Raw genomic sequence first — 24,818 nt, forward strand, 5'->3', positions numbered from 1 at the left:
ACGAGAGATTTAAAGACTGTTTAACATATTACTCAACTGCCAGTGAGGGCAGTCCGATGTCCGTCGGTACGACTAGAAGCTCTCCCTTGGTTTCTGCGGGCACTCAGTCAGAGAAGCAGTGCCAGGGCTAAAGGCAGGCAGGGCAGTGCCACCCTCCATCTCAGAGTGTTGCTGGATGTGAAATGCCTGCCTCCAGCTTTTAGCTCTCCTGGGAAGGTTATTCTGATTTTCCTCTAGAAAATCTCGATGGGTAAGACTTGGGGACAAGCCAGTAACCAACGGAGAGACAGATTGCACACACAATCCACCTGAACGTGCAAGAAATCAGCACGCGCTTTGCACAGCTTGGAAACACCATCTCCTCTCCGGTACTCGGTATGGGAGGTAACACCTTCCTCAGAGCTCCCACTGCACAAATACCCCTCCAGCCTTGACCCGAGGTCCTACGCAGCCTGTTGTTGAGCTGTGGTCATGGAAGTCTTGCAAAGAGGACAGGTGGTGACCTGTCACACTCGCTGCTGTCGGACGAAGAGGGACCGGTGCCTAAGCAGGCAGAGCAAGGGCTGAGCGCAGATAAATGTGAGCCACGCTGACTCCATCTGCACAGCCTTCCAGCACCCTGCAAGGTGCTCCTTCCCTCCTAGGGGCTGCATTTGAAAAGCAGCCCTTGATTATCTCCCCCTCCACACACACACTTTCCACCTAAAAATCAGTTGCATCTGTGCATGTTCACTCAAGGAAGAGAGCTTGAAAGTGCTGCTACCTGGGAAGTGTCTGAATCTTTTGCTCGTGATTAACTATGCATTCTGAAAGATCCAAAAGAAAGAGCCAAGGTGAAGGCTCATTTATAAAAATATTGTTCATGAATATAAATACTTGAGTCGTTGTGGGTCTGCTTCACTTGGCCAAACAAGCTTAAATATAAAGTTTCTTCTCTTAGATGAATTAGCCTGCGACCATTTCAGTCATCTGTGTTTTTATACAAGGTCTTAAAAATTCATTTTACAAATGGTTGAACATGTATCATTGGGCTGCTGGTGGTGTTTATTTCTGATGGGCATTTACGCCAGCAAAAGCCAGTTGTTTCCACGCCCACTGGAAAGGAATTCAGCATAGCAGAGGGAAGCTCATTAAAACATTTAAACCAATATTCAAAAAAACTAAATTATCCATTGCACTCCAGATTTACTTTTCTCTTTGTTTGTAAATATATCGGGGGAAAAAATCACTTCTGCTTAGGTCTGGTGTCAAGTGTGCTGGTTTGAAGGATTTGGCATATTCTCCACTCAGCACATCTGGTATGGGTGGATGCTGTTCAATACATTTTTTTTTGTCATTGTTATATTTCAAGTGATCCTGAGCCAAAAAACATTTAGCCGAACAAGAAGTTTGCCCATTATCAATCACTCCCTGATAACCACTGCCAAGTTGAAGACGCATCTTTCCAGGCACAGCCTGCATGCTTGCTGGCCACAGAAGGCAACTTAAGCAATATTGATACCCTACTGAGATACCCGAGGAAGTGCAAACATGGAGTGCTTGATAAAAATAGCAAACTGCAGGCTGCGTATTGCTAAGTGCTATTTAATGATGCAGGAAGTTTTTGGTATTTGTCCTACCCTCCGAAAGAATAAGATGCTTCACCCAGGCTGCGACAGGGAAGAAGAAAGCAGCTGGGTCATGTCCAAGGTAAAATGAAAATGTATTTTCTTTTACCTCTCAGTGAAAGAGATTCATCAGGAAATGATTTGGGGGTTCCTGAGAGGTCCTAAAACACTAAGTTGGGTGTTGGGTTGCTGGTATGTTGAGCTCTTGTATTTCTAAAGGTATGATCTTTCCCAGAGGTTGCAATGAGGAAGATGAGCAAAAGGTTTACTGCGTGGTAGTTTAGTTTTAAAACTAAACAGCACCATCATTGCTCTGTGAAAAGACAGGACGGTGTCAGAAATATCTTTATGTGAGGGTGATGTATGCAGGAAAGAGACTGTGGCCCCCGTAAGGAGCTGGGCACTGGCTAAGGGTGCAGAAGGCGGGTGTGCACAGCACTGGCTTGGGGGGATGTCACCAGCAGGTCACCTAAATTTGCCGGGAGATGCCGGAAGGGAAGATCAGAGCCCTGGGGGGAAGGAGGAGGCTATGGAGGAGTCAGGCAAGGAAAATGTGCCAGCGACTGAAGGAAAGAGGAGATGAAAGGGAAAAGGAGTGTGGAGAACAAAGCGCAGACGTCAAGGAAATGTGGGGAGGGGAAACAGAGATGATGGTGCTAAAATTAGATGGGGAACGGGGACAGGGAGAGCTGATCTGGTGCCCTCCCCTCAGATAAATTCCCACTGAAGCTGCTGTCAAACCTGGCTTGGGACAGGGGGTTGAGAATTGGGGTCACTGGGGTCCAGGTGGGAAAGTGAGGTCTCTGCAGCAGGTTTAACTGTTTCAAACCAATTTTCCAGGTGACTCCTAATTATATGCTACCAGTCACAGCCTATGAAAGGCTAACGAAACCTTTGTCATTAATTAAATGTCATTTCTACATGCTGAGGGGGGAGTGAGGGAGCGAAACAACGGGAAAAGTGGCCGAACTTGGCTCCAGCTGTGGTCTGGGTTCAGGGCATGGCTCCTCTCCATTGTGCTCTCCTTGCAGAGCATGGTTTGATGGATCTGGGGCTGTGGGAACAACATTTTGCACAAAACATGCTGCACGTGAGGCAGGAGCAGGGCCTGTGCGTGGAGGAGCAGGGGTGCAGTGCTCCCATCCACTGCCATCCAAACCCCCGCACTTCAGCAGACATCTTATGCTAGATAAGGGATGTGGTTCCCTACATCCCTTCCTCTGAAGTCCTGAGCTTTTAAGTCACTGCAGATTCTCCCCCAGGTTTTTGCAGTTTCCTATCCCAGCTACAACTCAGGCCAGTGAATGCATGCAGGACGGCACACCAAGCATGTGTGAGCTGATGCTCGCCTGCCTTTTCCTCCCAGGAGGAGCTCAGGATTAGGTGCTTGGGGGCACCCTGTCGGACAGGGTGTTGTCGATCAGACCTCCTCTTTCACAACTGCACTATTATTTTTATTTCTTCAATTTCTAGCAGACCAGCTTTTGTTATGGGAGCCAACACTGGAAACCTATCACCGTGATTTTGGGCATCATCAGTGCAGCTCCAGCCTTTAGAGCTTCAGTCAAATACTGAGCCTGGGCTAAACCAAATAATATCAGCCAGACCTTGACTGGTGGTAAGAAACATTTCCTACTTTTGCCTTGGTATTTGCAATTCTGAGGGGCAGAGAGAGCTTTCTGGTGAATTTTCCCCTTTCCCGTGACCTGGAGGCGTGCTCTATAGGATGTGGTATGGGGCTGAAATCATCCAAGCATGCAATTTGCAAGTAAATGGTTCCTTACGGCACAAAACTAGCTGAAGGAAGCATGCAAAATGGGGCTCAAGGACACTGCCTCTTTCACTGCTGATAAGTAGTGGTAAGAATAAATGTAGTTCAAACACCTTCTTCTTCCATTTGCAAAGAAGTATGCTTGCCTTCTCCTCTTGTATTGGTTGTTGTATGCGTCAGTGCCTTTACAGATATATGCACACTGAATCACATACAGTGTTCCTCAAAGTCAGTGGAAGGACTTGCACATCAGTGGGTTTCTGACAAAAAAACCCCTCTCCTGATCCCTTGTTTCTTCCAGAAAAGCAGAAATCTGTATCTAAGGTTGTCAGAGTAGGGAAAACACACAGCTTTATGCCAATTCGGCCAGAGAGGTGTGATGTCCATGGTGTGTTTGTGCACGCAGCCCTTCCAATTGCTTCGTCTGGGAGAGAAAACCCGATATCCCACCTCCTGAAGGTTACTAATGAAACGAAAAGTCAAGGCACTGACATCTTACTGCTTTATTCACCCGGCAACACCTCTATTAAAAACTCTCTGCAGTACTTTCTGGGTGGCACAGCAAGCTGGCCATCGGCCGGGAGAGAAGCCACGCTGGGACATGAGGTAAGCTCCTTACCTAACACCCGAGGTGGGGACAACCACGTCGTGTGGCCCACACAGCACCTTGTGCATGGTGGTCCATGCCGGTGACCCCATCCGAGCTAGGGCCACCATCCCTTTTTTTGCGAGAGGAGTTTGGGTACCGCCGGCAGCAGCCACCCGTGCGCCCCAAGCCCGTTGCCCCCCGAGCACCGCGGGCACGCGGGGATGGATGCTGGGGGAGCGATGTCCTCCCCACCCAGACACAACTGGAGAGATGCTCCACCGCATCTGTCCCCAAACACCTTCCGGAGGATTTGGGGTGCAGCAGGGTGGGGAAATAGCAGGGCTGAAATTGGGGCCGCAGCTGGGCGCCTGCTGCCCCCCCCCCCCGCCTCCTGGGTGCTCCGGGTGGCTGAGAGAGCCGCCGGCACTCGCGAGAAGAATAAATAAAAATAATCAGAAAGGGTTTGCAAAGCCCGAGCGAGCATCCCCGGTGCCGCAGCGCTGGCTCCCGCCGGGCCGCGCCGAGCCGAGCCGGGCCGGGGCCCCCTCCCGTATCTGCGGGCTCGGGGGCGGCGCAGGGAGGCTCGGCTTGTGCAGCCCCCTCCCTCCTCTCCTCCTCCTCCTCCTCCTCCTCCTCCTCTCCTCCTCCTCCTCCCATGCCAACCTGCTGCCGCCTTTGTCAGCGCAGCCCGGCGCTATGGCATCCTGCTGGGGCTTCAGGCTCGGGCTCTTCCTCCTCCTCTTCCTCCCGGCTGGCAAGCGGCTGCTGCAGCGGCAGGGCCAGCCCTGACGGGCAAGAAGGAGGCAGGCGGAGCCCCCCCAGGTGAGCCCCAGGTGCCGGGGGGGGGGGCATGCAGAAAGGGGCACCGGGGACAAGCGCTCCCCAGCCCCCGGGGAGGATGCGGGGACGTGGGGGGGGGCAGGGGGGGTGGCCTCAGCACCGGCACCCCCCGGGGGTGGGGACACGGGGGGGGGGGGTGCAGGTTGGAAGCCCCCCAGCCCGGGCACCCCGAGGTGTCACCTCTTTGTCGGGACTCAAAGAAGGGGGGGGGACTCGAAAATCTTAAAATTCCGTGACTTCGGCAGCTGCGCTTTGGTCCCGCACTGCTGGATCTGTCCGCGGGCAGCCGGAGGGGAGAGAGCGGGGGACCCCCAGCCTGCACCCCCAAATCCCTACTGGGAAGGGATGGGGAGCACACGGGGCCGGGGATGCTGCACCCACTGGTGGGGGGGAACGGTCTGAGCAAAGTCAGCTGTGGGGTGGCAGAGGGGGGGGTGGGTTTGCCACGCAGAGACGCAGGCTGAGCACAGAGGGAACGAATCGCTCACGTTTAACTCGCTCAGACCTCTCCGTATCTATCTGACGGTGTTTGCAGGGGTGTCTCATTGTGCACGAATTTGGGGGGGAAAAACTGAACTCAGATGTGCTCTAATAACGCCTCGACAGGAGAGTGTTCGTGTGTGTCTGTATGGGCCGATAGTTGGCAAAGGATAGCCGGGAGCATATGATGCAGTAATAATTCAAGTAATTTACTGCACAGTTTTAGAGTGATTGACTGCACTTTTCCAGACCATGTAGAAACCTTAACCTGGGTTATGTAACTGAACAATACAAATAATAAACCTGATGTTATTGTGCAAGAAAAACCTAAGGCAAACCCTGTTCGACTTGAGCGCTGACACCGCTGCGGGGGCACGCTGTCTTTGCCCACAAGTTCCCCACCAATTTGTGCACTGGGAGGCTTTAGGGGCTGCTGAATTTTGCAGGGGGGCTGAAGTCCCTGTACAGCTCATCCTGCTTCTGCCGAGGAGCCTGGGTTTGCCCGTTTGTCCCCTTTGGCTCTGGAAGAGCGAATAAAAATCCCGGCGGGGAGCCAGCACAGGTCCCTCCACCCTGCTCTTGCACGCCTGGGGGGACAGTCCCATCGAGACTGCATGAGCCCGGCTGCTCGAGAGGACTTTTCAGAGGTGCTGAGAAGCCATCGTGGGGATGGGGCTCCAAAGTGCACTTTTTCGTTATCTTTTTAGTGGGCAGCAAAAGGCAGGGGGAGGAATAAGGTGTGCGGAAAGGGACGCTGTTTCTGCTGGGTGTGCGCGCGGTGGAAGGCAGACGGAGCTCAGGATGTCTGTCTGTCAGAAATTCCTTCGTGTTTTGACAGGGAAATGGATCTGTGAGTAAGGGGGGAAACAAAACTGAATCCCGTCTCCAAGCGTTGTATGTTTCATGTGAGGCGTGCGCTGCCTGCCTTGTTTTATTGTATCTGGCGCTGGGAAGACAGGCTGAAAGATTTATGAGCTCAAGTTAATAGTAAAACAGCATATTACAGCCTCTGTATTAATGTTCTCCTGCACTGAAGTAGCTTGCTCTTTCTGGGGGAATTTATGCAAGGATCGCTCGCTCTATCTGTCGTCGCGGTAATGGTATTATAGGGTGGCCCGTTAGTCACCGTGGGGGCAATCAAAACCAGGATGCTGCCTCCCTTTCAGCAAATCAAAGGGAGAGGGAAATGATGACTCCAGCAACTATACAGCCTGTGTGTTAGCTGCACCTGCTGCGGGCACTGGGAAACGGGGAGGACAAATGTCAGAGGCACCAAGAACAGCGAAGGAAATGAAGGAGGACATAGCAGAGGAAGATAACACGAGCTGTCTGCCAGCAGCCGTGATTCGGGCTCATCCAAGGCACCTTTTCAGTGCCAGTGGTGGGACTTTCTCTTGAATCACATCCTGGGATTGATGTGCCCCAATATGCACTGCCCTTAGTGGATGCAGTGGCGGCTGAAGGTGCCACTTGGCATCTGGGAGCAGTGGCACTGATGAAATGAATTGCTGTGAATGGTGAATTTACAGGGGAACCAGCAGGTGGAGGGGACCCTCGCTCCAGTGCTGGTCTGGGGAGTTGAGGAGGGAAATTTTATTCTGGCAGGTTTCCCTGGGCCACGGGGGAGAGGTCTTACAGAGGACTGATTCCCAAAGACACCAGAAAATAGAACAGCATCTTCCCCTTGTGCAGCCGTGAGGGATGGAGGTTGCAATCGCAATACTCTTGGTCTGTGCCTCCAGAGGCTGAGGTAGCAGCTTAATGGTAAGAAGAGAGCTCAGTTCATTGCTTTGGTGCAGGGCAAGAAGGCATCGATTTGTGGTGAGCCCGGAGCTCATCTGTGCACAGAGTCAGACCCCAGCGACTGGCCGTGCAATACGATGCTGTACGAGCCCGTGCTGCCATATAATTGTGCTGCCAGGGCTGCGAATGTTGAGCCTGAGGAGCTAAGTCACAGCCCCCCTCCCTGTGTTAATAAGACAAAGTCATTAAGAGTGAAATGTTAAGTGGCTCATTTGGTCAGAGGCTGTCTGGCTGAGGATAAATAAGCAAGGTCCTGGCCCTGTGCCCGATTTTCTCCATGACTCTGGAGATCAGTGGCAGTTTAGGGGGTGTGAAGGGTGCGTGGTTGTGCTGGTAGCGAGGATCAGGCAGGACTTTGGTGGAATTGAGGCCATCCGAGCAACCCCATGCTGCTATGCGTGCTGTGGGTGCTTTCATTTACTCTGCTGCTTTTGACTGGTTCACGACTCTGTACCCTCTCTGAAAGGTCTTCCTATGCTCATTTTGGAGCTTTGCATTTACGTGCCAGGTCCAGGTCTATTCTGGTCCTGCTCTGAGAGGTGGTGAATGATCATGGACCTGAGATGGTGCCTGGCCAAATGCTCAGAGCCTGGGATGTGCAGCTCCCAGGGTGACTTGACAAGAGACGGGGGAGCCTAATGTGCAGCTAAAAGCTTTGGCACCAGGTTTGCCTGATTTTTGCATCTCTGACCCTGGAAGTAAGGTTTTAAGGCTTTGTCCTTATGGGGTATTACATCCTGTTCCCTTTATTATTCTGTTCTTTGCAGCCCGAATCTGCTGGGTGTTCCAGGGGCAGTGTTTCTGATGCTCTGGAACAAGAGAGCACACATTTCCATGCCCAGCCTGAAGCCCAAAGGTATCTTTTACACCTGAGTGCGTTCACACCAGAAAGGTGTTTGTGAGCAGCCAAGGGACGAAGAGGAAATTATTCCAGCTCCTAGATATCTTGCTTTTCCTCAAGGCCTGCATCTAATCTTGCAACCTGCCTTTTCAATTCCCACCTCCCATAGCTGAGCCTCAGTTGAGCAAATTGGCCAAATTCCCACCTCTACAGGCTCAGCTCTCGCCCAGTGACCCTTGTCTCAAAGCCTCTATCACCCCCTGTCCCCTCTCTGCTTTACAGCTGACTGCCACCTTCCAGGCTTGGCTCTGGGAAAGAAGGAGACAAACAAACTGGTCCCAGCCTGAGCTAGACCAGGTCTGGCAGAGCAGCTCCATGTAGGATCCGTGCTTCAGCGCCGCTGCCTTATGGCTTGGCCGTGGGTTGAAGTCCCCAAACCAAGGCTCCTTGTTGGTACTGATGCAGCTAAGTAAAAGCAATATGAGGTATGTGGGGCTTCCTCTGAACCTACTGAAGATGTCAGCACGCAGCACCTTTGAAAATCAGGCTGACCCAAGTTTTACCAAGTCATAGGATTTGGAAACCTGAATGGAAGTTTGCAGTACTGTAAGAATGGCTTCCTGCAAAATAGAAAAAATTCAAGAAATGCTACCCAGGTTACCCTCACTGGGATGAGAGAGCACAGAAGGAGTGCTGGGAAAGGAAGGGAACAAAATGGGTTGTCAGTTTTGAGAAGTATTTTATTGCAAACTGACTAGTGGTGTATTTTAGCAGGACTGTGAGCGGGGAGAAAGCAGGGCTCTGGCAGGTCAGTGCAGGCAGAGCAGGGTGTGTGTCAGGCTGTGAACATGCATATCCAGGTACAGGTTTTGTGAGAAGCTGTGAAGTTACAAAAGGGAGGAGATATTTGCTGTTGCTTGTATTCAGCACGGAGGTGACAAAAAGACAGATTTCCACTCCTGCCGCAAATGGCAGATTTATAACGTGCTGAAAATTGAGTTGCAGAGGCAGTCCCCTGGCAGCCGGGACTGTCTCCTGCAAGCCCCACATTTGAAGTTTACTCCGGGAGTGCTTGGTGGCTTTGGTGGCAGGTAGAGCAGCTTGGACACAGCCAGGGTGCTTCATTTCCTGACGGTGACATGTCAGAGAGATGCAAAGGCAGGCTGATAAAGAGGCTGTGCCTCCAAGCACACTCAGTTGATAAAGAGAGAAGGGATAAAACCATCCTCCTCCAGCTTTTAGCATTACTTTCTGCAGCCAGGCGCTGAGCAATATAACATTTCTGCTCTCTTGTCAGTTAGCAGAAAAGCTTTGCTGCTGTGCATAATACAGGAGCTTTAAAAGCAAACATGCATGCTACGGAGGAACTGGAAAATCCCTGTAGTCATTGGTTTCTGAGAGCGGTGTTTACAATCACAGGAATACATTCATGCTGCTGCTCAACTTCTGATCAGAGGCAGCAGAAAGATGTTTCTTAAATAAACAGCCAAGTCTGCATGGAGATCTCCTTCAGATTCACATAGGCAACTTATTTTTCTTTTTTTCTCTCTCTGGAAGCTGCTGCTGTGGCGTTTGCTATGAAAGCTGATGTACGGCAGCTTCTGACACTGCTGGTGATCAGCAGCGTAATGTGGGGTCAGGATGAAAGGCTACAAGAGAGGGAGGAGCTGTTCAGGGTTCCTGGGACCATGCTCAGGAGTCCTGATGTTTTTGGGTGGGAATCGGCTTTTTTAAGGAGTAATAAGAAACCTTGCAAGCCTGACTTGTGCTTTGCCACTCAGGTGGGTATTCTGCTCTTGATGCAGATGGAGAGACTCGCTCCTGGGGTCATTGCAGGGTGGGAGTGAATGGGGGAGGCACCATAGCTCTTTGGGATAGGAGAAATATTATTGTCATTCCTGTCAGTAAGAATAACAAAGTGTCCAAACATAAGAACTGCAGCATCCCATGATCTGTCTAGTTTTGTAAACTGCCTCTCCTAGTAGCCAGCAGCAGGCATCGACAAGAATATTCACTACAGGCAGATGAAAAATAACCTGCATCCCATCAGCAGCCTTTCTTAATCTATAATAGCTAGAGGTTGGCTTCCACTCCGAAAGCGGGGTTTTACATCCTTCCCAAGATGTTTGCTCGTGTTAGCTGTGCTTGCCTGAGCTATTCTTATTACCCATATAAATGTACAGCCTTTGCTCTCCACCTCTGCCCTGGCTCTTCAGACCGGCGAATGAAGCTGCACTGCCTGGGTTTCTTTGGGAGCCCATTACTGAAGAGGATGTGCTCCGTCCTTGATATTTCTCAGTCTTCACATGCTCCCTGATTGGCAGACAGTCCTCTAACATCTGCTGGATTTGTTTCAAGATTCAGTGGGATATTTTATTTTTTAACTCTTTCGGCTCTTTTCTAAATTTTGCACTTTATTTCTGAAATGGGGCTCAAAGATTTTCAGATGTGGCCGGGCAGCTCTTCCATTCCTGAAATGTAAAGTCAGGAAAAGGTATTTCTGCAAAGTGTATCATACTATCTAGAAGAAATAATATAGAATAGAGAGTAATGTTTTTAAAAAAGCATGATGCTTAGATAACTTCTAGCAGATAACTTCTAACTTTCTTACTGTCAGAAAATCTTCCTGTGAGCATTTTGCAGTCAATATGGAAACAGCTGGAGTTGTCATGGTGTGGTAGATCATCTCTGGTTACAGAACAGGGGTAGAATTATTGCCAAACAACTTGACACATCTGCACTTTCATAAGTTGATCAGATGTTCTGTGAAAGCCCACTAGCAAGCAGGCTGTGGTGTTGTATCTGCCATGAGTTCAGCCCCTGCAAAGCTTCTGCTGTTTATTCACTTGCTCACTTTGGCAGATAGTGACACAAATGGGCTTCCTTGGATGAAATCCTGATCCCATTTAAGTATTATTGATGTCATTGATGCTAGGATTACAGCCATGGAGTTTGGAAACAAGAGGATGGGTTATACAACCAAGCCCCTGACTGCATGGGCAGGGAGGCAGGTCCAGTCTGTGGCTGAATTACAAGATTCTGAACATTATCTATGGGTGACTTACAATCTTTTTTTGTTTGCTGTTGTGTGTTGCTGTAGAAGTGGAGCACAGTTTCCAGGATAAACAACAAAATACGCTTGAGCTATGGAGTCCAACCAGGAAACCTCACTCTTCCTGGTGAAGATCTTGGAGGAACTGGACACAAAGCAGAACACCGTTTCTTACCAGGATCTCTGCAAGTCACTCTGTGCAAGGTTTGATTTGTCCCAGTTGGCCAAACTCAGAAGTGTGCTGTTTTACACTGCTTGCCTGGATCCTAATTTCCCAGCGACTTTGTTCAAAGACAAAATGAGATGCACTGTAAACAATCAGCAATCAAAGAAAATCATGGTTGCAGCAGATATAGTAACAATATTCAACCTCATACAAATGAATGGGGGAGTGGCCAAGGAGAAGCTTCCAGTTGCAAGGCAGAAAGTGAAGAAGAAAGAGTCCTTCGAGTCCTGCAGATCCGACACGGAAATCTGCAACGTGGCAGACTGCGTGCCCAATTGCGAGCTGAACGACCAGGACTTTAACCAGGGCTTTCCGGTCAGAAGGTCTTCAAAATGCAGGAAGATGGACTGCAAAGACTGCCAACAGTTCGTTCCCTCATCAGAACCCAACTTTTTGCTTGGGGTCAATAAGGAGATGAAGGGCCGGGCTGCCTCTCTGGACAGGCTGCAGGCACTGGCATCCTACTCCATCGCCACGTCTCCGCCATGCGAGATGCAGAGTACATACTTCCCCATGAACATTGAAAACGAATCTATTTCAGACCAGGACTCCTTGCCAATAAGCGCAGGTCTGAAAGAAACCTTCATTTCAAATGATGAGCCGTTTGTGATGCAGTCGTGCATCCAGAAAAGGAATATATTCAAAGAAGATTTTCATAATCTGATTACAATATCTCCCAACTTAATACCACCCAACAAAAAGCCAGAAGATGGACACAGAGAGCCTCAGAACAGGAAAGAAAGCTCTAAGCAGGCTTTCTTCAACCACAGCTTTGAAATGCCATACAGCAGCCAGTACTTGAATCCAGTTTATTCTCCTATACCAGACAAAAGACGAGCGAAGCATGAAAGCCTAGATGATCTTCAAGCTTCAACGTATTTTGGCCCAACTACTATTCTTGGGCCCCAGGACAACAAAAAGTGGACAGGAAAACCAACCAAACAAACTGCCTGGCCAGCTAAAAGCTGGAGCTTAAATACTGAGGAGGTACCTGACTTCGAACGATCATTTTTTAATAGGAAGCAGTCAGAAGAGAAGATGCGCTACCAGAGTTCGAACAACCCGTCTCCAAACTTTCCTTCAGCTGACAGGCATCAGTCCTACCTAAATGCAAAGGATCAGCAACCAATTATGCAGACAAATTATGCTGTGAAACAAAACGGGCATAAACCCAAGGAAATTCCTTCCATTCTAGATGTGGAAAAACATGAGCCGGTCAAAAAGTTTAAGGACAAGAGCATTAATTGTACTTCTGTTCAGATCTTAAGCATTGACAGGACCACGAGTGTCGGGACACAAACGGAGCAACAGGTCCTGGACCACAAAAAATGCAAGGATATGTGTGCACCAGGCCAAGCCAAGTATGGAGAGCGGCACTCCCTTAAGCACTCAGATGATGACTCTGAAATTGTGAGTGATGATATCAGTGACATTTTCCGGTTTTTGGACGACATGAGTATCAGTGGGTCCACGGGAGTGATGCAGTCTTCGTGCTACAACAGCACTGGTTCCCTGTCTCAGGTGCATAAATCAGACTGTGACAGCTCACCTGAGCATAATTTGACTAAAATCTCCAACGGGAGTGCCTGCAACAAATTAGAAAAAGTGGTCCGGGCAGATGTCAGTAACACTGACGATGAACTGAAAACAAGTGTCTGCAAATTGGTTTTGAGGATTGGTGAAATAGAGAAGAAACTGGAGTCTCTCTCAGGCGTCCGTGAAGAAATCTCCCAAGTCCTGGGAAAATTAAGCAAGCTGGATCAAAAAATTCAGCAGCCAGAGAAGGTCAGTGTACAAATAGATCTTAATTCACTGACAAGCGAGGCCGCGTCAGATGAAAGTAACTCCCCGCAGATATTTCAGTGCCACAACACTCCTCATGGAGGCAAGCTGGAGAATAATCCAGAATGGTGCTGTTCAGATGCCAGTGGAAGTAACAGCGAAAGTCTTCGAGTAAAAGCCTTAAAAAAAAGTTTATTTACTAGGAGGTCATCAAGATCATTAACAGAGGAAAATAGTGCAACTGAATCCAAAATAGCAAGTATTTCAAACTCTCCCCGAGACTGGAGAGCTATTACGTATAGCAACCAAGTTGGCATTACAGAAGAGGAGATGAAAGAGAGAGATGGAGGAGAAAATAAAGACTGGCACAGGAAATCTAAAGAGGTAATTTCAACCTTAACTCACATAATAAGCATTTGAAAATAATCTAGTTATGAATGTCTTCCGCAGTCATCACAAGCCTTGGGGTATGACAATGCTTTGCCCCGCCATATTATGCCTGTCTTTATTGTTATCATAATTGAGTGATTTTGTACCTATATATTCTTGCTTGGCAGCTGCAATATGGTCAAGTTGTTCCTAAAAGCATTTTGCTCTTTTGAAAAGGGAGGGGGGTAATTTGGGTGAAATCTTCGAAAGAGGATGATGTTCTTCATCATCAGGGGCAATATAACGGAGGCTGGGTAATTAACTTGGTGAAAAGAGCGTGAGGAAAATTGTTACAGTCTGAAATTCTCCAGAGGTTGGTTTAGAAGGGATAGTTTGAAATTGCATTGTGATGGCTTTTATCAGAGAGTACATGCATATTTAAAAGGCAACAAAGTAGATTCGTGGATTCAAGTCCCTCAAGAAAAAAATCCCTCTGTGTGCACCATGAGATGCAAACTGTAGTCATGTTTTCTTTGTCTGACTTTCATGGTCATTGACATGCATCTTAAACCTTCCATGGTGGAAATGCAGCATAGCTGCCCTCTTGGTTTGGTCAGCCAGAAAAAACTCTGCCCAAATCCCTCCCAGCAGCTGCCCACTGCTGTCTTTGCAGATCGCATCCTTATCGTGGCTGTCCTTACACTGGGCTCTGGTTGCTGCTTGGTTAAAAGTGTGCATGCTGAGGGTTATTGTTTCTGTTTTGTGGAAGTGGAGCCCACCGGAGAGGGTTGGGGACCCTTCAGCTTCCCGGTCTATCAGGAACACGTGGTGGGCATGCTGTGCTTCCTTAGGAGGGGGATCAAGGGCAAAGAATGATTGAGGAGGGAGAAGATGAGGTTTGATGGGGGTAAGTGCAATTGGATTGAACGAGAAACCATAAACTATGGTTTATTAGCAGGTTGCAGATGGGGAAAGGGGTTACCTTTATCAAGCCCAAACCCTGGCATTTCTGTACATTGGTATGCCCAGGACGAAGTAAAGACTTTGAAGGTCGCTTCCTCACTCCTGTGGTGGACCATGGCTGATGCTAGATTGGTAGCATGGATGATGTGGTGCCAAGGGGGTAGCACCTGGAGGCTCCCCCCACGACTTCATCCTGTTGAGATTTGATCTGGAAACACAAATTTTGAAGCTTGTATGGGGCTCCGAGCTTTACCAGATCAGCTAGGCATTTCTGAATGTTCGGGCTATTTTCAGAATAGTTTTATAACCTGTAAACAATACAAAACCTAAATTTCCTCTTCTGCGTCAGCTTTGTGATCATGTTATGGAGACTTGTCTGTAAAATACCTCTTTGATCTGGTTGTGAGAAGAGGGTGGGCAAACAGATTAAGTCCACCATCCGAAAACTTTGTTCTAGTTGATACTTCTCTTATCTTGGCTTAAGCAGTATCATATAGTGAGTCTGAAAGGAATATCTTTGTCCTTTGTGTTTAACCCCCTCATAGTCCTGTTTCTTCTCTCAAATTCTTTTGAACCCTATTGCAGGCAGACAGGCAATACGAAATCCCACAGCCACATAGACTGTCTAAACAGCCAAAAGATGCTTTCTTGATTGAACAAGTCTTTAGTCCTCATCCCTACCCTGCATCACTCAAGTCACACATGAAGAGCAACCCGCTCTACACGGACATGAGGCTGACGGAGCTGGCTGAAGTGAAACGCGCCCAGCCATCATGGACCATAGAGGAATACACGAGGAATTCGGGGGATAAAGGCAAGATTGCAGCATTGGATCTACAAGTGAGTCCCATTTGTTTAATTTGAATGGCTTGTTTGTGAATGGATGTTACCAGAAAATGAATTTAATAAGGGATTTGGATAGCTCAGGAAGGAGCTATGCAGTGTTGAGCCTCTAATCTTGCTGATCCCTATCCATCCTGGCTAAGGACAAAGAAAAATGTGGATGTTTGATTGCTGAGTGATGATCATTGACAGGTTGGTGCTTCCACTCTGTTCTGTAATGGAGAGATGTCTGCTAAGCCATCGCACTGTTGTTAACTCTAAAGAAGAGGCTGGGGATAAAGGGATGGACAAAAGGGGGAGGTGAAACTGGTCCCTAATTGCAGTAAGGTGGTGGTGCAGAATCTGGCATTGCTGCTTTTTCTTTTATCCTTGTTCTCTCTGAATTGTTCACAGAGAATTTAAGTGTTAACACTTTTTCCATTTTGCTAGGAACATGAAACAAAATATTTGTAGAAGACATTCAATACCATCACTCTTTTTGAAATACACAGCTGTTTGAAGCTCTGAAGTGGCTGTTGGAAACTACAGTCATGTGAAGGGCAGATCAGTTAATGGTGGGTCATATTTTAGTTCAGCTTGGAAATGTGCCTTTGAGGTAGATCTCCCAATGGTCTCTGCTTGGGAGAGTGATCTCTGAGAGTGGAAACTGAGTTTGTTTGTTTGAAACTACACCACATGTTGTGTTCCCTGAGTAAACAATGCATTCCCAACCACTAACAGGCCAGACCAGATCTAGCCCAGATCTATATCCTCCCCTTTAAAGGCAAAAGGGGAGACCCTGCGTCTTCACCATTTCTCTACTGATTTGTTCCTACCAGGTTGCACAGCTTGCCAATGCAGGCATAGCCTACATGGGTATATAACCTAAAAAGAATAACCAGGCTCTTCTTCCCGGTTAGTCTGATAAACACAAAACATCTTCTAGGAAGGAAGATCTCTGAGCCTAAAGGGGAAACATAAAGAATGTCATCCAAAATGTGTAAAGACCAAACAGCTGTTGCAGCATTGGGTCGTGAAACACAAAAAGCATCACATAATGAAATCAGCCCTTGATGCACAAATCATGGTGTATCGCCTGTATACATTTATATAGCAGCATGCAGAGCCAGCAGAGGGGACCGGTGCTGCCCTCAGATGTCTTGGGCTGGAATTTGCTTGTGCAGGAATTTGTGCAGACTGCATTAACCTCCAGGCACAGCTCATGCAAATGTCCTTGACCTCACCAGCCTCTGCTCCTTGCTGTGCTAAAGCATACCTGGAGAGAAACCGAGTAGCACAGGAAACAGGCTGCAACTTGCCTCAGCTGCCTGCTGCTGTTTGGGATTTAAAAGCATCAGAGGGGTTACTAAATTCTTATCCCTGGCATTGCAGACCATATGCTGGAGTAGGAATAGACTGAAAGAAGTTCCTCTGCAGTAGGCAGCCACAAAGCATCCCTTACCTGCTGTGCGGAGGCAACAGGGGAGGTGATATTTGGAAGCACAGCTCCCCTGGGAGAAGTATTCTCCATCTGGTCCTTGTAGGACCGTTTTCTTCCATGTCAGCAGCTCTGCATCACTGTGAGCAAACCAGAGAAAGCAGCTTATTGCCATCATTTATCTTTAGGATAAAGGTGATAAAACTTTACGGGTTTGATTCTCTCCCTGCAAAAGGACTGTCAGAATTGCATCTACTCTGCAAAACCCATGTCTAGACTTTATAATAGAGCTTACTGACAAACTTAAAAAATAGACACAGACTGATGAGTGGGTTTTTTCCTAGTGATTAAGTTTATTAGAACTGAAAGTAAATACATTATGCTTTAATGAACATTCCTACGTCTGGCAATGAAATGGGAAAGGAAGCTGATTAACAGTAATGGGCCTTTTTAATAATGCATCTTCCTTCTGAAGTAGTTAAAAGGTCAATATCAAGGCAGAGAGGTCCAAAACTATAATTTCCTTGAAGCATAGCTGTCTTTTATTTTTTTTTTTTTGTGTGTGTGTGTGTTTTTAACCTTGGTTTGCTCATTTAAAATTTCTCCCAGTCTTCTTTTAAAGCAGAAACTGCAAAAAACTACAGTCATGCCAAAGCTTGTCCCAGCACAGGGTCTGTTTAAGATCTCATTGCTTTGCCCTGCATATGAGGAGACGCTGGGATGAAGCATTCAGTCAGGCTATTTTTTTCTGATGCCCTTAGAGATGAGGTTGCTGTTTTATTTCTGGTTTTCTCTTCAAAAGGCTGGAATAGGTCATTCACAGATCGAATGGTACACTCTGAAGACTCAGCTTGATGGTCTCTGCTTCAGAGTACAGGCACTGTCATAGAGATCTCCATTAATTAATCATAAAACCGTTGCTTAATTTTAATTGTTTGTTTCTGGGGCAGCTATAAAACCACTTCTTGTAGTAGTTCTGTACATAAAGCAAATAGCGCTGTCAGGCAAAGCAAGGTTTCAGCTCATGGCCACAAAATCTGAATTAGCCAATTAAAGGCTTACCCAAATCCCTCTCAAGTCTGCTGGAGTTTCTTTGTGCTGGGTCCAGTGAGCTTTGGATCAGACCCATTGCAAGCACAAAAAAGGTATGTGTTGGTATTCTCACAGGAACGTTTCTATATGGAACCTTTTTCAGTTGTTAAAGAATTGGCCTTTTGGGCCTCAGACACAGGAGACAGCTTCAAGGAAAAGCTGTCATTTTTCAAACATTTTTTTCTCCTCTTCTTCACATTTTTGCTTTATTTCTTTCTTCTGGTAAGTGCGGTATAGTGTCTAGTGTTGGGTTTTCCCTTTTCCCCCCCCCCATTTTACCTTAGAGACAGGATGAAAGGAAAAAAACAAGCAAGGTGGAAATGCAAAGCATTAAGAGATTGAAAATTCTAAGGAAGAAAAAAAGACAGAAAGAAAAAAAACTATATGAAATGCAACATTCAAATGAAGGCACTGATAGAGTCCGCCAGGTTGCCTTTCATTTTGTGCAAAATTCAGATTTCAGATTTCCTTTTTTTTTTTTTTTTTTTCCACCCAGAGAGAATCAGATCAGACTTTGACAATGAGCAGAGTATTGCTTCTGTGGAAATGTAGTTTGTGCCCTTGAGGTTAAATGGTCTCACCTGTAGAGATGGTCTGGAGATGGTGTAATATGGAGTAGAAAATCTTGTCCTATGTGTACAGATCCTCCTCTTGCCTCAAAAACTGAGAGCGCATCTTGCTGAGTGCATGGGTCTTTCCCTAGCTGCTGTCCCTCATTCCTGTGTGGTTTTTGGTGTAAAGAAACAGGTTGGTTCATGAAAGACAAGAGAACTTGTGAGATCTTAACATCACCTGTGGCATGTATGAGGTATATGTACCTCAATGCCACATGCAAGAGTAAATGCCGCAGCACTCTCTGCCATGCGTAATGACCTCTTCCATGGGCAGAAGGGAGGATGTAGCAGAAGATGAAGTTGTACAAGGAGGATGAGGAGACCTGCCTTTGCAGGCAAGTCAAGGTAGCAAAATTAGGGTTAGCTTTGTAAAATGTAGTTCATAAGGAGTGTGTGTTAAGAACCTTTCTCACCAGCTGGGCTTTAATAATTTAAAAAGCAGTAACAGACCGGTAGTTGCTGACATCTCTGCTGTCTAGCAGATAAAAGAGATCTTATTTAAATGCCACCAAGGATGACGAAGTTTCCGGCAAATCAGAAGTATGTCAGGGATTTTGAAGCAGAATTAAACTGTTGCGGGAGTTTATTTTTTGCAGTGTTTTATTGCCACTTTCATCAGCCTTATGGAACTGGGACCTGGAGAAATGGAGTTGAAGGGATGTGAGCAGCAGCAATAACCCATTTTATCCTGACAGCAGACCCAGATGCAGCTGAGAGGCCTCCAGACACACCTGCTTTATTTACTTATTTTATTAATAACAGATCCCAGGCAATTAACAACTGTTTCCTTTTAATTTTTAGACTCAAGAATCTTTAAACCCAAACAACTTAGAATACTGGATGGAAGACATTTATACTCCTGGCTATGATTCCTTATTAAAACGCAAAGAAGCCGAGTTCAGAAGAGCAAAGGTTTGCAAGATAGCTGCCCTAATAGCAGCGGCAGCTTGTACAGTTATTCTGGTCATTGTAGTTCCCATTTGTACAATGAAATCCTGAGTACGTGGACAGACTCGTGACTCCCAGCTGTGCGCATCTCAGATAGCTCATTCTGTATTTCAAGCACCCGATGGCAAAACTGTAAGGAATTTGCTAAGGAAGAATGTTCTGAGGATATCCTGGTGGAGATTGCTGTAAACGTAGACAGAACACAAAACGACGAGAGAAACATTTTTTTTCGAGAAGTATTATTTTAAATAACAGAGCATGTGGCAGAGTTGATGGGAACTCGGTTCGATTTTTATGCATTTTTAAAAGTGCAATATTTTTTTTCCTAAAGAAACAATATAATGTTTTACAGAATCAGAGACTGACAAGAATCCAGGCAAAAGAGGAAGGTTGTCTGAGCTATGTTGCATTTACTGGAGGTGTGAGTACCTGGAGGTAGCACTGTATAGAAGGGAATGTTCTATATGCATTACATCGGGGAGCTAAGAATGTCTTAAAGCTCTCTACAATGTAGAAAACTCTGAATGTATTGTATTTATTTACAGCATTTATGTATTTCATGATCATTTGATTGAAAGCAGACTGTGTAGCCATGAACAGAGTTCATTCCTATGTTCAGATTAAAAAGGGCTTTTTATATTTGGTCTTGCCCTAAGACCCACTCTATCATCACTGAGTACTTAGATAAGTGCAATGTGCTGCAGACCAAAAAGATTATGTTTTAAAGCAATCAAAAGATGTTTTAGTTGCTTCTGTTGAATAACATTTGCATAGAGCTGGCAAACATGCCTTGCCAAAAGGGTATTCTTTACCTCTGCAGACAGTGAAACTGTCTCAATTTCACTCCTGCCAGCAAGCAAAGCTGGCAAATCCAAGCAACACTCAGTTAAAGTTCTCATAAATGGAATCTGAACAGTTATAATTTTGTCACAAAGTCTTTGTGCCTTTTTTTAGACTGTAGATGAAACAGAACTGTTTAATTTTGCTATTTTGAGCCCATAACATAAATCACAACATAATGGGTACTAATGGAGGTTCTCTTCCCGCAAGTCTTCTATACAGTTCAGATTGCTCCTCAGATTGCAGGGCTGGAGGTTACTGAGCGCTTACATTAAGGGCACAGTCTTACAGCACGGGTGGAAACTTGCTGTTAGTGCAATGCATTCGGCACAGGGAGCTCGTCTGCTTCCCCTAGTGCTAATGTACTTAAGAATGATGGTTGACTCTGCTGGACAGCAAGCAGTCTGTAACCCCACGAGAAACATCCATTTAATGCTTTATCCCAAATGCACGTAGCAGTTTAAAAGGACTTCTCGAGTTATGATAGAAATGATGTGCCATGGTTAGTGAAAGCAAACGCCCAGACAGTATTTCTCTTCTGTCACGAGTGGATGGGGGGGGTAAGAAAAATAATAAAAAAAAAATCAGGAAATAATGTGAACTTGCTGGTCTGCTAAGGGAAAGGTGATTCTTGTGGTGAAAGTTCTTTATGGAGGTTCATTGGGTTCCTTTGGAAGCAGCCCCCTGGTCACACCGCAGCTGAGAGCATCCCCTGTCTGGCTCTTGAGCTGCTGGGGCTCTCTGGGCTCATGGGGTGTGCACCCTAAACCAGCACCTCCTTGGTGCAATCCTGACCCAAATTCTGTGGTTTTAGCCCCTTCCTGATGCCAAGATTTCTCTCCTTCCAGATGCTGCAGGATGGAGTCACAGCAGAGAGGGAGTAATTCACACTGTCTATTTTGGGCTCCCCTTAGGCCTTCAATCACGGTGTGATTCAGAGCACCTAAGTTTAGGAGCTCAGGATCCATACGTAGTAAATATAGACAGGTAGAGAAACCTCCAGGGATGTTTCAGAGCTGCCAGCAAGATGTCTAATATTAGACATGTGAACATGCTCTGCGGGGGCATTGCTCTGCAGTTTACCTTACGCACAATTTAGGTTGGTTGTGTATGTAGAAATCTCTTCCTGGTTCCAGGCAGCATCAGAAAGACCTCAAGTCCCTCGTTGGCCCCACTACAGCAAGCAGAAGATGTCAGAAATAGGCAGAGTGGACCCGTGGTTGCAGAGTCAGGTCCCATCTGCTCATGCTGGCAGAGTTGTGTCCCTCAGAGGGTGCAGGATGGGTGCTGGGTGGACACCGGACAGACACAAGGCCTCCACCAACCCCTCCTCTGCCAACACGAGTGGTCTGACCGTGTGAGACCCAAACCTCCCAGCTGAAATCAGCAGTCTTAGTAATTTACATTTAGGAAATATCTGATTATCTGAGATAGCGAAAAGATGCAGGTAATGGTATCGATCGCGGGCAGGTTGGGGCCGTGCTTGCACTGCTGCATTAGAGGAGGTTGAAGGGTAGAGGAGGTTGTGTGTTTAGGGGTTGCCATCAGCTCCGCAGAAGTGCTTGGTGCTGGCACAGGAGGAGCTTTTGCATTAGGGATGCCCAAAATCGTAAGAAGGATCTGGGAGGTGATGGAGTCATGGGCGATGTGGAGCTGGTCCAACCCAAGCACTCAGCACCCCGAGCATCCACGCTGCCCCTGACTGAGTGAGGTGCTTTTGCCCATCCTCCCTTTGCACAGGCAGCCGGTGGCGCCCATCCCCATCGAGGCAGTGATTTCCCTACACAGGGTTTGGCACAAATCCCCTCTTTGGAGCTTGACTCGGCTCCTGCAACCCCTGTGAGCATCCCAGCAGTGCCAGGAGCCCGAGGGGAGAGGGGAAGACAGAGCCTGGCTCCACCTCTGCACCCCACAGATACCTCCAGGAGCCGCTGCCTTGCCTTCCCTGGGGATGATGGCCATCACTAGGCGTTCCCAGGAGGTTCTACATCTGGCCAATGTCTTTTTGCTTAAAATAGGTAAGGTGGTGCAGTGGTGGGTTGCCACCACCAGAGGAGAGCTGCCCAGGAAGGACGGACCCTGCAGTTCTGCAGGGAGTATATCAGCTAGGGGAAATCCTGACAGTATTAACCTGCGAGAATATTGTGATCGACCTTGTGAACCAGTTATCAACTAGTATATGCTGTATACTACATGATAGACTTTTGTATTAAAAAACAATAAAAATAAATTAAAGCTATAGGTACATTGTAATCCTTGGTGTGATTGAAAAAAAAGTGTCCTAGATTGTATTATTAATTAAAATAATGATGAGCATATTGAACTGTTTTTCGTATTTATGCCTTATAAACTTGATATATTACACGATAAAATGCAACTGCAAGAATTATAAAAAAATAAATACTATTTGAGGGGCAAATCTCATTTGCTTTTCCTAAAACAAGAGTACTGCTCAAATCAGCTCAATAAATCATGTGTGTAGAAAAGCAAGAGCAGGATCTGTCCCCAAATGACTTTTTAGGATTTTTTTTTTTTAATGGGGCTTTGGTTAATGTACTATGTAATAATTTTATTTTATAAAATTACTGTACAATGTTGCCTTTTGGTTCATTTAAATATAATACCAAATAAATTTGAAAAATTACAGTGTCCTAAGTTTTAATGAAACAGTTATAATAATTTATTACTCCGTTGCTTTTCCTCTTTTTCTTTTCCAGGGACATCAAGATAGCCACGGGATGTGAGTGTCTCAGTGTTAGATAACTAAGCATCCTATCTAGTTCTTGGCAGAATTGCTAATGGATTTCTTACTTGTGAAATAATAAGATGGCAGAAGATAATGAAAAATGAGTTTGTTGGGTTTCTTTTAAAATCTTCTTTGCATTACGTTGTCTGGGCTTCTGGAAGATTAGCTCTTGACACTAATCGTAATATTTCATTTTATAGGTCATTTCATGTCTGTGTTATGCCATATCAACTGTTCTAACAAGGTCATGACTAATATTTTGGTATTTATTTCCCTTATGTGTTTATGCAACTACTGTCCCTTTTAAGTCAGTACTATAGATAACTATTTATAGTCACTTACCTATCAGCAAGCAATCAATTTGCTCAGGATCTCTGTGTGGATTTAATTTGCTTTTGACTTGTTAATTGCAAAACCAGGTTGTTTAAAATTCCAGGTGTTGCAACTGAAAGTAATCCAGCATCAGAGACTGCAAAGAGGAGCTGCAGAAAAGAAGACAGACATAAATAATGAACAATGACAGGAAAATATAGTAGTATAAGCTCCTGATTTCCTCGTCGCTACTGCATAAACACCTTTAATGCATTGCTTTAGCAAATCTGTTCAGGATGGGGACTGCTGAAAGTTAGGCACCTGGTGTACTGGGGAGGCAAGTTGGTGGAAATGTAGATGCTCACCTTTCAAATGCCAGGCTGCAGACGGGGTCCCCTTGGGATGGGCTCTGACCCCACAGTTTAGCGTTGTCATTATTTTGGGGGACTGCAGCATGGGCTCACATCAGTTTCAGGCTTTTGTACTCACCCAATCCAGAAGCTTACAAGCAAAATGCCCCCTGGGTTTTTGTGTTGTAGTGTGAGTCCAGGAGCAGAAACTTTCATAAAAATGCTAAGTGTGATCACGCTTGTGCCAAAAAATCCAAAGGGCTCTGGCACAGTGTTCCTTAGCCAAGAAGCTGTATATATAGGAAATATAGACATCATCTGGGTCATCACTGTGCTGGAAAGACCAGGCAGCTGCCAGGTTTCTGCAGTAACTGCTGGAAGAGCCACTGAATCTCAAGGTAGAAGAGGGATCCTACGTGTGATGCTGTGTCTGCAACAAAGACACAGCTCCACATAATCTGTGCTTCTTTGAACGTATTGCTCACAGCAATCAATTGTACCGGTTGAATAAATTCTTTATTTCAGATATAGCTTTGATGAATGGCTCTGCCTGAAACACAAAAGAGTCACAAGCAAAATATTGGATCTCTGGGCCATATTCTGCCCTCTGAGATGTTCCTGTGACTCCATCCCATTCAATCTGCACACGGAAGAGGAGCGAGTAGCCTGTAGCCTGCCGAATTGTGTGCAGCACGGTCCTATTTAAAAGAAAGGTCAGTTGTGTTGGCGTGCACTTTGGGAAAAGGCAAGCATCTGTGGGAGTAATTATAAAGATGAGATATTTCCTTTCATCTAATTTTTACTTTGTTATCTTTTCAGGAAAGAGCAATATATCTTGTAAAGTGCTGCTCTGCTAGTAATTCCTCCAGCAAGCTTCACTTCACATGACTTCAGAGACCACATACCATTCAATCTCTTGCTGTTACATAAATCTTCACAGACCGCTTAGAAACTGGAGCAAAATCTTCAAAGGAGGAAGAAGCGAGCTGCCAGCAGCCAAGCTCCTCCCATAAGTAAGTTCCTTTTGGTTTTATGTAATTCTTGTTAATAGCACAAACTATGTCTACAAGAGCCACATGGCTCTGCCAAAACCAGTACTTAATTCTGTATAGAGTTGAGGAAATGGTGGGAAAAGAGTGTTCAGAGACGTGGTTGCTGCTGAGGATGGAGGCTTTTAGAAATGAAGAGCAGCTTCTGCCCAATTATCCATCCCCAGGCCTGTTTCTCCCTGCCCTCCTGGATCTGTGGATTTGGGGATGTTCCTCTGATGCACTAAGCAGAAATAGTGTCCCGATACATGCTTCAGACTCAGATCCTGTGCTTCCTCAAAGTT

The 24,818-nt window shown here is 46.4% G+C and overlaps 1 protein-coding gene across 2 annotated transcripts; it reads left to right on the top strand.

Moving 5' to 3' along the window:
* The first annotated feature begins 3,725 nt into the window (after window positions 1-3,725).
* Window positions 3,726-22,314, top strand: MINAR1 (membrane integral NOTCH2 associated receptor 1). 2 transcript variants are annotated; one of them, XM_013192829.3, is made up of 4 exons: window positions 3,726-3,984; window positions 11,032-13,375; window positions 14,909-15,163; window positions 19,091-22,314. In XM_013192829.3, the coding sequence occupies exons 2-4, from the start codon at window positions 11,078-11,080 to the stop codon at window positions 19,286-19,288; spliced, it is 2,751 nt and encodes a 916-aa protein (XP_013048283.1). In that variant the 5' UTR covers window positions 3,726-3,984; window positions 11,032-11,077; the 3' UTR covers window positions 19,289-22,314. The 2 variants fall into 2 exon arrangements, with proteins under 2 accessions (XP_013048283.1, XP_047927900.1); XM_048071943.2 differs by lacking the exon at window positions 3,726-3,984 and adding an exon at window positions 4,591-4,789.
* Window positions 22,315-24,818: the final 2,504 nt, after the last annotated feature.

This window comes from Anser cygnoides, chromosome 11 (genome assembly GCF_040182565.1).
Source record: "Anser cygnoides isolate HZ-2024a breed goose chromosome 11, Taihu_goose_T2T_genome, whole genome shotgun sequence".
Classification (NCBI taxonomy): Eukaryota; Metazoa; Chordata; class Aves; order Anseriformes; family Anatidae; genus Anser; species Anser cygnoides.